Source organism: Echiichthys vipera, assembly GCF_963691815.1.
Source record: "Echiichthys vipera genome assembly, chromosome: Y".
Taxonomy (NCBI): domain Eukaryota; kingdom Metazoa; phylum Chordata; class Actinopteri; order Perciformes; family Trachinidae; genus Echiichthys; species Echiichthys vipera.
In genome coordinates, this window is record NC_139849.1 from 387,501 (window position 1) to 401,760 (window position 14,260).

The window sequence follows — 14,260 nt, forward strand, 5'->3', positions numbered from 1 at the left end:
TTTTGTGTCTTTTTGCGTCTTTTTGTGTCTTTTTGTGTCTTTTTGTGTCTTTTTTTAGTTGTTTTGTGTCTTTTTGTGTCTTTTTTGTGTCTTTTTGTGTCTTTTTGCGTCTTTTTGTGTCGTTTTGTGTCTTTTTGTGTCTTTTTGTGTCTTTTTGTGTCGTTTTGTGTCGTTTTGTGTCTTTTTTTAGTTGTTTTGTGTCTTTTTTTAGTTGTTTTGTGTCTTTTTGTGTCGTTTTTGTGTCTTTTTGTGTCTTTTTGTGTGTTTTTGTGTCTTTTTGTGTCATTTTGTGTCTTTTTTGTCGTTTTTGTGTCTTTTTGTGTCTTTTTTGTGTCTTTTTGTGTCTTTTTGTGTCTTTTTTGTCGTTTTTGTGTCTTTTTGTGTCATTTTGTGTCTTTTTGTGTCATTTTGTCGGTTTAAAGAGAAGCTGGAGTTCGGTTCGATGCCCAAACGAGTCTCACTAATCACGACATCTTCGTCTCGCTGCTCTAGGTGATCCGTAAGGTCAACAAGCAGCACGCCATCTTGGACGTGGACGAGCCGGTGTCTCAGCTCCACAAGTGCGCCTTCCAGTTCAGAGACAGTCCCCACGCGTTCCTGTGTCTGTCCAACGACGCCATCGTCCAGTACCAGGTGAGTCCTCTAGGAGCATAAACGTGTGCTAAAGTGTCCTCTAGGAGCATAAACGTGTGCTAAAGTGTCCTCTAGGGGCATGAACGTGTGTTAAAGTGTCCTCTAGGAGCATAAACGTGTGTTAAAGTGTCCTCTAGGAGCATAAACGTGTGCTAAAGTGTCCTCTAGGAGCATAAACGTGTGTTAAAGTGTCCTCTAGGAGCATAAACGTGTGTTAAAGTGTCCTCTAGGAGACTAAACGTGTGCTAAAGTGTCCTCTAGGGGCATGAACGTGTGTTAAAGTGTCCTCTAGGAGCATAAACGTGTGTTAAAGTGTCCTCTAGGAGACTAAACGTGTGTTAAAGTGTCCTCTAGGAGCATAAACGTGTGTTAAAGTGTCCTCTAGGGGCATGAACGTGTGTTAAAGTGTCCTCTAGGAGCATAAACGTGTGTTAAAGTGTCCTCTAGGGGCATGAACGTGTGTTAAAGTGTCCTCTAGGAGCATAAACGTGTGCTAAAGTGTCCTCTAGGAGCATAAACGTGTGTTAAAGTGTCCTCTAGGAGACTAAACGTGTGTTAAAGTGTCCTCTAGGAGCATAAACGTGTGTTAAAGTGTCCTCTAGGAGCATAAACGTGTGTTAAAGTGTCCTCTAGGAGCATAAACGTGTGTTAAAGTGTCCTCTAGGAGCATAAACGTGTGTTAAAGTGTCCTCTAGGAGCATAAACGTGTGCTAAAGTGTCCTCTAGGAGCATAAACGTGTGCTAAAGTGTCCTCTAGGAGCATAAACGTGTGTTAAAGTGTCCTCTAGGAGCATAAACGTGTGTTAAAGTGTCCTCTAGGAGCCTAACCGTGTGTTAAAGTGTCCTCTAGGAGCATAAACGTGTGCTAAAGTGTCCTCTAGGAGCCTAAACGTGTGTTAAAGTGTCCTCTAGGTGCATAAACGTGTGTTAAAGTGTCCTCTAGGAGCATAAACGTGTGCTAAAGTGTCCTCTAGGAGCATAAACAAGTGTTAAAGTGTCCTCTAGGAGCATAAACGTGTGTTAAAGTGTCCTCTAGGAGCATAAACGTGTGTTAAAGTGTCCTCTAGGAGCATAAACGTGTGTTAAAGTGTCCTCTAGGAGCATAAACCTGTGTTAAAGTGTCCTCTAGGAGCATAAACGTGTGTTAAAGTGTCCTCTAGGAGCATAAACGTGTGTTAAAGTGTCCTCTAGGAGCATAAACGTGTGTTAAAGTGTCCTCTAGGAGCATAAACGTGTGTTAAAGTGTCCTCTAGGAGCATAAACGTGTGTTGATGTTTCCTCCAGGCGGCGTCCGGCGTCCTGGACCCCAGCAGGGTGGTCCTGAACGACGGGTCCTGCTGGACCATCATCGGGGTGGAGGCGGTGGAGTTCACCTTCAACCAGGGTCCCGCCTGCATCCGGACCCCGGTGACCCCCTTCCCCGTCATCACCGGGCTGGAGGTGAGTCCCAGGGGCCAGAACCCCAAACTTCCCTCCCCACGTTAAGCAGCTCGAACTGGGGGATCCTGAGGCGTCCCCAGGCCAGTGTGGAGGTCTCATCTCTCCACCTGGTCCTGGGTCTTCCCCGAGGCCTCCTCCCAGCTGGACGTGCCTGGAACACCTCCCTAAGGAGGGGCCCGGGGTCCAGGTCAGGACCCCCAAGAACCAGGTCCAGGTCAGGACCCGAAGAACCAGGTCCAGGTCAGGACCCAAAGAACCAGGTCCAGGTCAGGACCCGAAGAACCAGGTCCAGGTCAGGACCCCAAAGAACCAGGTCCAGGTCAGGACCCAAAGAACCAGGTCCAGGTCAGGACCCGAAGAACCAGGTCCAGGTCAGGACCCACAGAACCAGGTCCAGGTCAGGACCCGAAGAACCAGGTCCAGGTCAGGACCCACAGAACCAGGTCCAGGTCAGGACCCGAAGAACCAGGTCCAGGTCAGGACCCGAAGAACCAGGTCCAGGTCAGGACCCCAAAGAACCAGGTCCAGGTCAGGACCCACAGAACCAGGTCCAGGTCAGGACCCCAAGAACCAGGTCCAGGTCAGGTCCCGAAGAACCAGGTCCAGGTCAGGACCAGAAGAACCAGGTCCAGGTCAGGACCCCAAGAACCAGGTCCAGGTCTTGGACCCGAAGAACCAGGTCCAGGTCAGGACCCCAAGAACCAGGTCCATGTCAGGACCCAAAGAACCAGGTCCATGTCAGGACCCAAAGAACCAGGTCCAGGTCCCCAAGAACCAGGTCCAGGTCAGGACCCCCAAGAACCAGGTCCAGGTCAGGACCCCAAGAACCAGGTCCAGGTCAGGACCCAAAGAACCAGGTCCAGGTCAGGACCCGAAGAACCAGGTCCAGGTCAGGACCCCCAAGAACCAGGTCAGGACCCGAAGAACCAGGTCCAGGTCAGGACCCGAAGAACCAGGTCCAGGTCAGGACCCAAAGAACCAGGTCCAGGTCAGGACCCCAAAGAACCAGGTCAGGACCCGAAGAACCAGGTCCAGGTCAGGACCCAAAGAACCAGGTCCAGGTCAGGACCCCAAGAACCAGGTCCAGGTCAGGACCCACAGAACCAGGTCCAGGTCAGGACCCCGAAGAACCAGGTCCACGTCAGGACCCACAGAACCAGGTCCAGGTCAGGACCCCGAAGAACCAGGTCCAGGTCAGGACCCACAGAACCAGGTCCAGGTCAGGACCCCAAAGAACCAGGTCCAGGTTAGGACCCGAAGAACCAGGTCCAGGTCAGGACCCGAAGAACCAGGTCCAGGTCAGGACCCAAAGAACCAGGTCCAGGTCTTGGGGTCCTGACCGGTAGACCCTCAGCTCTCCGCTGGTTCGATTCCCCAGCCAAACACGCGCTCCATCGTCCCCCCCCTCGCTCGTGGACTAGATCCCGAGGCACCCGAAGTCCTTCACCTGTGTGTGTGTGTGTGTGTGTGTGTGTGTGTGTGTGTGTGTGTGTGTGTGTGTGTGTGTGTGTGTGTGTCCGCAGGTGGACGGCGGAGGACACGTGGCAATGTTAGAGATCCAAGGGGAGAACTTGGGCCCCCATCTCAAAGTGTGGTTCGGGGACGGCGAGGCGGAGACCATGTTCAAGTGAGTCCAGGGGGGGGGGGGGGGGGGGGGGGCGCCTTCCCACTGTGCCACCGAGTCAGGAGCCAGAGTCAGGAGCCAGAGTCAGGAGCCAGAGTCAGGAACCAGAGTCAGGAACCAGAGTCAGGAGCCAGAGTCAGGAGCCAGAACCAGAGTCAGGAACCAGAGTCAGGAGCCAGAGTCAGGAACCAGAGTCAGGGACCAGAGTCAGGAACCAGAGTCAGGAACCAGAGTCAGGAACCAGAGTCAGGAGCCAGAGTCAGGAACCAGAGTCAGGAACCAGAGTCAGGAGCCAGAGTCAGGAGCCAGAACCAGAGTCAGGAACCAGAGTCAGGAGCCAGAGTCAGGAACCAGAGTCAGGGACCAGAGTCAGGAACCAGAGTCAGGAACCAGAGTCAGGAACCAGAGTCAGGAACCAGAGTCAGGAACCAGAGTCAGGAGCCAGAGTCAGGAGCCAGAGTCAGGAGCCAGAGTCAGGAGCCAGAGTCAGGAGCCAGAGTCGGGAACCAGAGTCGGGAACCAGAGTCAGGAGCCAGAGTCAGGAGCCAGAGTCAGGAGCCAGAGTCAGGAACCAGAGTCAGGAACCAGAGTCAGGAACCAGAGTCAGGAGCCAGAGTCAGGAGCCAGAACCAGAGTCAGGAGCCAGAGTCAGGAGCCAGAGTCAGGAACCAGAGTCAGGAGCCAGAGTCAGGAGCCAGAGTCAGGAACCAGAGTCAGGAGCCAGAGTCAGGAGCCAGAGTCAGGAACCAGAGTCAGGAGCCAGAGTCAGGAGCCAGAGTCAGGAACCAGAGTCAGGAGCCAGAGTCAGGAACCAGAGTCAGGAACCAGAGTCAGGAGCCAGAGTCAGGAACCAGAGTCAGGAACCAGAGTCAGGAGCCAGAGTCAGGAACCAGAGTCAGGAACCAGAGTCAGGAGCCAGAGTCAGGAACCAGAGTCAGGAGCCAGAGTCAGGAACCAGAGTCAGGAACCAGAGTCAGGAACCAGGGTCAGGAACCAGAGTCAGGAACCAGAGTCAGGAACCAGAGTCAGGAGCCAGAGTCAGGAGCCAGAGTCAGGAACCAGAGTCAGGAACCAGAGTCAGGAACCAGAGTCAGGAACCAGAGTCAGGAGCCAGAGTCAGGAGCCAGAGTCAGGAACCAGAGTCAGGAACCAGAGTCAGGAACCAGAGTCAGGAGCCAGAGTCAGGAACCAGAGTCAGGAACCAGAGTCAGGAACCAGAGTCGGGAACCAGAGTCAGGAACCAGAGTCAGGAGCCAGAGTCAGGAACCAGAGTCAGGAACCAGAGTCAGGAGCCAGAGTCAGGAACCAGAGTCAGGAACCAGAGTCAGGAGCCAGAGTCAGGAGCCAGAGTCAGGAGCCAGAGTCAGGAGCCAGAGTCAGGAACCAGAGTCAGGAGCCAGAGTCAGGAGCCAGAGTCAGGAACCAGAGTCAGGAGCCAGAGTCAGGAACCAGAGTCAGGAACCAGAGTCAGGAACCAGAGGAACCAGAGTCAGGAACCAGAGTCAGGAACCAGAGTCAGGAACCAGAGGAACCAGAGTCAGGAACCAGAGTCAGGAACCAGAGGAACCAGAGTCAGGAGCCAGAGTCAGGAGCCAGAGTCAGGAACCAGAGTCAGGAACCAGAGGAACCAGAGTCAGGAACCAGAGTCAGGAACCAGAGGAACCAGAGTCAGGAACCAGAGTCAGGAACCAGAGTCAGGAACCAGAGGAACCAGAGTCAGGAACCAGAGTCAGGAGCCAGAGTCAGGAACCAGAGTCAGGAACCAGAGGAACCAGAGTCAGGAGCCAGAGTCAGGAACCAGAGTCGGGAACCAGAGTCGGGAACCAGAGTCAGGATCCAGAGTCAGGAACCAGAGTCAGGAACCAGAGTCAGGAACCAGAGTCAGGAACCAGAGTCGGGAACCAGAGTCTGGAGCCAGAGTCAGGAACCAGAGTCAGGAGCCAGAGTCAGGAGCCAGAGTCAGGAACCAGAGTCAGGAGCCAGAGTCAGGAGCCAGAGTCAGGAACCAGAGTCGGGAACCAGAGTCAGGAGCCAGAGTCAGGAACCAGAGTCAGGAGCCAGAGTCAGGAACCAGAGTCAGGAGCCAGAGTCAGGAGCCAGAGTCAGGAACCAGAGTCAGGAGCCAGAGTCAGGAACCAGAGTCAGGAACCAGAGTCAGGAACCAGAGTCAGGAGCCAGAGTCAGGAACCAGAGTCAGGAACCAGAGTCAGGAGCCAGAGTCAGGAACCAGAGTCAGGAGCCAGAGGAACCAGAGTCAGGAGCCAGAGTCAGGAGCCAGAGTCAGGAGCCAGAGTCAGGAACCAGAGTCAGGAACCAGAGTCAGGAACCAGAGTCAGGAGCCAGAGTCAGGAACCAGAGTCAGGAACCAGAGTCAGGAACCAGAGTCAGGAACCAGAGTCAGGAACCAGAACCAGAGTCAGGAGCCAGAGTCTGGAGCCAGAGTCAGGAGCCAGAGTCAGGAACCAGAGTCAGGAACCAGAGTCAGGAGCCAGAGTCAGGAGCCAGAGTCTGGAACCAGAGTCAGGAACCAGAGTCAGGAACCAGAGTCAGGAACCAGAGTCAGGAACCAGAGTCAGGAACCAGAGTCAGGAGCCAGAGTCAGGAACCAGAGTCAGGAGCCAGAGGAACCAGAGTCAGGAGCCAGAGTCAGGAGCCAGAGTCAGGAGCCAGAGTCAGGAGCCAGAGTCAGGACACTTCGACACGTGGACCAGGGGGGGGGAGGTATGGGATTGAACCGCCGATCTCTCAAATGGAGGACGATCCGCTCTCCGAGGCGGAGCACAAAGGGGGGCTTATGTTAGACTGTGGGGAAGACCTCGAACCGGCTCTCGGGGGACATTCCGCCCGTACCACGCACGCCCGAATCCAAACCACCTCCCTGACGTCAGAGTCCGCCTCAGACCCCCCCACACCTAAAGCGCTGAGGCGTCGTAACTCAGGGTCTCCGGGCATCGAATATCCGTCCTGTCAGCAGCGGCGCGGTGGCGCGGTGGGACGGCGGCGCAGAGGGAAAGCCCCTGTTTATTTAACACGGTCGTTGACAATGTGCCGTCTGTGCGAGAGGCTGCAGCCAATTAGGAACTCGAGCCGTGTGCGGGGCGCGAGCACACACACACACACAGACACACACACACGCACACGCACACACACACACACACACACAGACGCACAACGAAGCGTCGCCGGCGTAGAGAGTGAACCTGTTGGTGGTTTTGCATCCTTCAGCAGCATTAGTGGTTAAAAAAGGACCTTTGAATGCCTTCAACGACAAAAAGACACAAAAAAGACACAAAAAAGACACAAAAAGACACAAAAAAGACACAAAAAGACACAAAAAGACACAAAAACGACACAAAAAGACACAAAACGACACGAAAAGAAGCAAAAAGACACAAAAAGACACAAAAATGACACAAAACAACACAAAAAGACACAAAAACGACACAAAAAGACACAAAACGACACGAAAAGAAGCAAAAAGAAGCAAAAAGACACAAAAAGACACAAAAATGACACAAAACAACACAAAAAGACACAAAAACGACACAAAAAGACACAAAAAAGACACAAAAAAGACACAAAAAGACACAAAACAACGACAAAAAGACACAAAAAAGACACAAAAAAGACACAAAAAAGACACAAAAAGACACAAAACAACGACAAAAAGACACAAAAAAGACACAAAAAGACACAAAACAACACAAAAAAAGACACAAAACAACTAAAAAAAAGACACAAAACGACTAAAAAAAAGACACAAAACAACTAAAAAAAAGACACAAAATGAAACAAAAAGACACAAAAAGACACAAAAAGACACAAAAACGACACAAAAAGACACAAAACAACACAAAAAAGACACAAAAAGACACAAAAAGACACAAAAAGACACAAAAAGACACAAAATGACACAAAAAGACACAAAAAGCCACAAAAACGACAAAAAACAACAAAAAGACACAAAAACGACACAAAAAGACACAAAAACGACACAAAAAGACACAAAAAAGACAAAACAACACATAAAAGACACAAAAACGACACAAAAAGACACAAAACAACACAAAAAAGACACAAAACAACACAAAAACGACAAAAAACGACGACAAAAAGACACAAAAAGCCACAAAAACGACAAAAAACGACGACAAAAACACACAAAAACACACAAAAACACACAAAAACACACAAACACCACAGATTCACTCTCTACGCCGACGACTCTTCGTTGTCTCTTTCAGCAGCATTAGCGGTTTAAAAACGACCTCTAAATGCCTTCTGTGTGTGTGTCCTTGTGTGTGTGTCTGTCCCCCTCAGATGTCCCAAGTCTCTGCTCTGCGTCGTCCCGGACGTCTCGGTGTTCGATGCCCGGCGCTGCCCGCGGCGTCCCGTCACCGTCCCGCTGTCGCTCGTGCGCTCGGACGGCCTCCTCTACCGCACGCCCTTCAGCTTCACATACACGCCGGAGCTGAGGCCGCCGCCCCCAACGCCACCAACGCCAACGCCGTGCGTCCGAGGAGGTGTGTGTGTGTCTGTGTGTGTCTGTGTGTGTCTGTGTGTGTGTCTGTGTGTGTCAGTTTGTGTCTTTTTGTGTCTTTTTTTAGTTGTTTTGTGTCTTTTCGTCGTCGTTTTGTCGTCGTTTTGTGTGTCTGTTTGTGTCTGTGTGTGTGTCTGTGTGTGTGTCTGTGTGTGTGTCTGTGTGTGTGTCTGTATGTGTCTGTGTGTGTGTGTGTGTGTGTGTGTGTCTGTGTGTGTCTGTGTGTGTCTGTGTGTGTCTTTTTTTAGTTGTTTTGTGTCTTTTTGTGTCTTTTTGTGTCTTTTTGTGTCTGTGTGTGTGTGTGTGTGTGTCTGTGTGTGTGTGTCTGTGTGTGTGTGTGTCTGTGTGTGTGTGTGTCAGTTTGTGTCGTTTTGTGTCTTTTTTTAGTCGTTTTTGTGTCTTTTGTGTCTGTGTGTGTCTGTGTGTGTGTGTCTGTGTGTGTGTGTCTGTGTGTGTGTGTGTCTGTGTGTGTGTGTGTCAGTTTGTGTCGTTTTGTGTCTTTTTTTAGTCGTTTTTGTGTCTTTTTGTGTCTGTGTGTGTGTGTGTGTGTGTGTGTGTGTGTGTGTCTGTGTGTGTCTGTGTGTTTGTGTGTGTGTGTGTGTGTCTGTGTGTGTCTGTGTGTGTGTGTGTCTGTGTGTGTCTTTTTTTAGTTGTTTTGTGTCTTTTTGTGTCTGTGTGTGTCTGTTTGTGTGTGTGTGTGTTTGTCTGTGTGTGTGTCTGTGTGTGTCTGAGTGTGTGTGTGTCTGTGTGTGTCTGTGTGTGTGTGTCTGTGTGTGTCTGTGTGTGTTTCTGTGTGTGTCTGTGTGTGTCTGTGTGTGTGTGTGTGTCTGTGTGTGTCTGTGTGTGTCTGTGTGTGTGTCTGTGTGTGTCTGTGTGTGTCTGTGTGTGTGTCTGTGTGTGTCTGTGTGTGTGTGTGTGTGTCTGTGTGTGTCTGTGTGTGTGTGTGTGTGTGTGTGTGTGTGTCTGTGTGTGTCTGTGTGTGTGTGTGTGTGTGTGTGTGTGTGTGTGTGTCTGTGTGTGTGTCTGTCTGTGTGTGTGTGTGTGTGTGTGTGTCTGTGTGTGTCTGTGTGTGTCTGTGTGTGTGTGTGTCTGTGTGTGTCTGTGTGTGTGTGTGTGTGTGTGTGTCTGTGTGTGTCTGTGTGTGTCTGTGTGTGTGTGTGTCTGTGTGTGTCTGTGTGTGTGTGTGTGTGTGTGTGTCTGTATGTGTCGTTTTGTGTCTTTTTTGTGTCATTTTTGTGTCATTTTGTGTCTTTTTGTGTCGTTTTGTGTCTTTTTGTGTCTTTTTGTGTCGTTTTGTGTCTTTTTGTGTCTTTTTTGTTTCTTTTTTGTGTCATTTTGTGTCTTTTTTGTGTCATTTTGTGTCTTTTTTGTGTCTTTTTTGTGTCTTTTTGTGTCTTTTTGTGTGTTTTTGTCGTCATTTTGTGTCTTTTTGTGTCTTTTTTTAATTGTTTTGTGTCTTTTTGTGTCTTTTTTGTGTCTTTTTGTGTCTTTTTGTGTGTTTTTGTCGTCATTTTGTGTCTTTTTGTGTCTTTTTTGTGTCTTTTTGTGTGTTTTTGTCGTCATTTTGTGTCTTTTTGTGTCTTTTTTTAATTGTTTTGTGTCTTTTTGTGTCTTTTTGTGTCTTTTTGTGTCTTTTTTTTGTTGTTTTGTGTCTTTTTGTGTCTTTTTTGTGTCTTTTTGTGTCTTTTTTGCGTCTTTTTGTGTCTTCTTGTGTCATTTTGTGTCTTTTTGTGTCTTTTTTGTGTCTTTTTGTGTCTTTTTTGTGTCTTTTTTGTGTCATTTTGTGTCTTTTTGTGTCTTTTTGTGTGTTTTTGTGTCTTTTTTGTGTCATTTTGTGTCTTTTTGTGTCTTTTTGTGTCTTTTTTGTGTCTTTTTTGTTTCATTTTGTGTCTTTTTTTTGTTGTTTTGTGTCTTTTTGTGTCTTTTTTGTGTCATTTTGTGTCTTTTTGTGTCTTTTTGTGTGTTTTTGTGTCTTTTTTGTGTCATTTTGTGTCTTTTTGTGTCTTTTTTGTGTCTTTTTTGTGTCATTTTGTGTCTTTTTGTGTCTTTTTGTGTCTTTTTTGTGTCTTTTTGTTTAATTTTGCGTCTTTTTGTGTCATTTTGTCGTCGTTTTTGTGTCTTTTTTGTGTCTTTTTTGTGTCTTTTTTGTGTCATTTTGTCGTCATTTTTGTGTCTTTTTTGTGTCTTTTTTGTGTCATTTTGTCGTCATTTTTGTGTCTTTTTTGTGTCTTTTTTGTGTCTTTTTGTGTCTTTTTGTGTCTTTTTGTGTCTTTTTTGTGTCTTTTTGTGTCTTTTTTGTGTCTTTTTGTGTCTTTTTGTGTCTTTTTTGTGTCTTTTTGTGTCTTTTTTGTTTAATTTTGTGTCTTTTTTGTGTCTTTTTGTGTCTTTTTTGTTTAATTTTGTGTCTTTTTTGTGTCTTTTTGTTTAATTTTGCGTCTTTTTGTGTCATTTTGTCGTCATTTTTGTGTCTTTTTTGTGTCTTTTTTGTGTCTTTTTGTGTCTTTTTTGTGTCTTTTTTGTGTCTTTTTTGTTTAATTTTGTGTCTTTTTGTGTCTTTTTGTGTCTTTTTTGTGTCATTTTGTGTCTTTTTGTGTCTTTTTTGTTTAATTTTGTTTCTTTTTTGTGTCTTTTTGTTTAATTTTGTGTCTTTTTTGTGTCTTTTTGTGTCTTTTTTGTGTCTTTTTTGTTTCATTTTGTGTCTTTTTGTGTCTTTTTGTGTCTTTTTGTGTCATTTTGTGTCTTTTTTGTGTCTTTTTTGTGTCATTTTGTGTCTTTTTGTGCTTTTTTTGTTTAATTTTGTGTCTTTTTTGTGTCATTTTGCGTCTTTTTGTTTCATTTTGTGTCTTTTTGTGTCTTTTTGTGTCTTTTTTGTTTCATTTTGTGTCATTTTGTGTCTTTTTCTGTCTTTTTGTGTCTTTTTTGTGTCTTTTTGTGTCTTTTTGTGTCTTTTTTGTTTCATTTTGTGTCATTTTGTGTCTTTTTCTGTCTTTTTGTGTCTTTTTTGTGTCTTTTTGTGTCTTTTTGTATCTTTTTGTGTCATTTTGTGTCGTTTTGTGTCATTTTGTGTCTTTTTGTGTCATTTTGTGTCTTTTTGTGTCTTTTTTGTGTGTTTTTGTGTCTTTTTGTGTCTTTTCTGTGTCATTTTGTCTCTTTTTGTGTCTTTTTTGTGTCTTTTTTGTGTCTTTTTGTGTCTTTTTTGTGTCTTTTTTTAGTTGTTTTGTGTCTTTTTGTGTCTTTTTTTGTATTTTTGTGTCATTTTGTCTCTTTTTGTGTCGTTTTTGTGTCATTTTGTGTCTTTTTTGTGTCTTTTTGTGTCTTTTTGTGTCGTTTTTGTGTCATTTTGTGTCTTTTTGTGTCTTTTTGTGTCTTTTTGTGTCTTTTTTGTGTCTTTTTGTGTCTTTTTTGTGTCTTTTTTTAGTTGTTTTGTGTCTTTTTGTGTCATTTTGTGTCATTTTGTGTCTTTTTGTGTCTTTTTGTGTCTTTTTGTGTCTTTTTGTGTCTTTTTTGTGTCTTTTTGTGTCTTTTTTGTGTCATTTTGTGTCTTTTTGTGCCTTTTTGTGTCTTTTTGTGTCTTTTTGTGTCTTTTCTGTGTCATTTTGTCTCTTTTTGTGTCTTTTTTGTGTCTTTTTTGTGTCTTTTTGTGTCTTTTTTGTGTCTTTTTTTAGTTGTTTTGTGTCTTTTTGTGTCTTTTTTTGTATTTTTGTGTCATTTTGTCTCTTTTTGTGTCGTTTTTGTGTCATTTTGTGTCTTTTTTGTGTCTTTTTGTGTCTTTTTGTGTCGTTTTTGTGTCATTTTGTGTCTTTTTGTGTCTTTTTGTGTCTTTTTGTGTCTTTTTTGTGTCTTTTTGTGTCTTTTTTGTGTCTTTTTTTAGTTGTTTTGTGTCTTTTTGTGTCATTTTGTGTCATTTTGTGTCTTTTTGTGTCTTTTTGTGTCTTTTTGTGTCTTTTTGTGTCTTTTCTGTGTCATTTTGTCTCTTTTTGTGTCTTTTTTGTGTCTTTTTTGTGTCTTTTTGTGTCTTTTTTGTGTCTTTTTTTAGTTGTTTTGTGTCTTTTTGTGTCTTTTTTTGTATTTTTGTGTCATTTTGTCTCTTTTTGTGTCGTTTTTGTGTCATTTTGTGTCTTTTTTGTGTCTTTTTGTGTCTTTTTGTGTCGTTTTTGTGTCATTTTGTGTCTTTTTGTGTCTTTTTGTGTCTTTTTGTGTCTTTTTTGTGTCTTTTTGTGTCTTTTTTGTGTCTTTTTTTAGTTGTTTTGTGTCTTTTTGTGTCATTTTGTGTCATTTTGTGTCTTTTTGTGTCTTTTTGTGTCTTTTTGTGTCTTTTTGTGTCTTTTTTGTGTCTTTTTGTGTCTTTTTTGTGTCATTTTGTGTCTTTTTGTGCCTTTTTGTGTCTTTTTGTGTCTTTTTGTGTCTTTTTGTGACGTTTGTGTGTCTTTGCTTCCTTCCTGGAGGCGGGAGGACGCAGGGGGACGACTTCCTGTTGGACACCATCCATCAGGAGTTCACCAGAGCCAACTTCCACCTCTTCATGCAGAGTTAGCACGATGCCACGGTTCGATTCCGCCTGCTGCCGTTGTGCGACATGCCAATGTTGTGTGTCCTTTGTGCTGCACGTGAAAAACAATAAAGGACAGTTGAGTTTGAATTGAGCGTCCGTAGCTTCTTTAGCATCTTTAGCATCTTTAGCATCTTTAGCGTCTTTAGCATCTTTAGCGTAAACACTAACTCGCTAACTCACTAACTCACTAACTCACTGACTTGCTAACTCGCTAACTCACTAACTCGCTAACTCACTAACTCACTGACTCGCTAACTCGCTAACTCGCTGACTCGCTAACTCACCACTGACTCGCTAACTCACCGCTGACTCGCTAACTCGCTAACTCGCTAACTCCCTAATTCGCTAACTCACTAACTCGCTAACTCACTAACTCACTAACTCGCTAACTCACTAACTCGCTAACTCACCGCTGACTCGCTAACTCGCTAACTCGCTAACTCCCTAACTCGCTAACTCACTAACTTGCTAACTCACTAACTCACTAACTCACTAACTCGCTAACTCACCGCTGACTCGCTAACTCACTAACTCGCTAACTCGGTAACTCGCTAACTCGCTAACTCACTAACTCGCTAACTCACTAACTCGCTAACTCGCTAACTCGCTAACTCACTAACTCGCTAACTCACTAACTCACTAACTCGCTAACTCGCTAACTCGCTAACTCGCTAACTCACCGCTGACTCGCTAACTCACTAACTTGCTAACTCACCGCTAACTCGCTAACTCACTAACTCACCACTGACTTGCTAACTCACTGCTAACTCGCTAACTCGCTAACTCGCTAACTCACTAACTCACCGCTGACTCGCTAACTCGCTAACTCACTAACTCGCTAACTCACCGCTGACTCGCTAACTCGCTAACTCACTAACTCACTAACTGGCTAACTCGCTAACTCGCTAACTCACTAACTCGCTAACTCACTAACTCACTAACTCACTAACTCGCTAACTCGCTGACTCGCTAACTCACTAACTCGCTAACTCGCTAACTCGCTAACTCGCTAACTCACTAACTCGCTAACTCGCTAACTCGCTAACTCACTAACTCGCTGACTCACTAACTCGCTAACTCGCTAACTCGCTAACTCACTAACTCACCGCTGACTCGCTAACTCACTAACTCACTAACTCGCTAACTTGCTAACTCGCTAACTCGCTAACTCGCTAACTCACTAACTCGCTAACTCGCTAACTCACTAACTCACTAACTCGCTAACTCGCTAACTCACTAACTCACCACTGACTCGCTAACTCACTAACTCGCTAACTTGCTAACTCGCTAATTCACTTACTCGCTAACTCACTAACTTGCTAACTCACCGCTAACTTGCTAACTCACTAACTCGCTAACTCACTAACTCGCTAACTCACTAACTTGCTAACTCGCCGCTGACTCGCTAACTCACTAACTTGCTAACTCACTAACTCACTAACTCGCTAACTCACTAACTCGCTAACTCACT

The 14,260-nt window shown here is 45.7% G+C and overlaps 1 protein-coding gene across 1 annotated transcript in view; it reads left to right on the forward strand.

The window, feature by feature from the left end:
- rbpjl (recombination signal binding protein for immunoglobulin kappa J region-like) overlaps positions 1-12,771 on the forward strand; it is a gene marked incomplete at both ends in the record, with an annotated part of 37,042 nt that extends 24,271 nt beyond the window's left edge. Inside the window, 5 exons of the mRNA XM_083940044.1 lie at positions 493-633; positions 1,918-2,073; positions 3,597-3,700; positions 8,018-8,220; positions 12,683-12,771. Of these exons, the coding sequence (XP_083796170.1) occupies positions 493-633; positions 1,918-2,073; positions 3,597-3,700; positions 8,018-8,220; positions 12,683-12,771 (693 nt within the window). The remainder of the gene's footprint in view (positions 1-492; positions 634-1,917; positions 2,074-3,596; positions 3,701-8,017; positions 8,221-12,682) is intronic.
- Between the last annotated feature and the right edge of the window lie 1,489 nt (positions 12,772-14,260).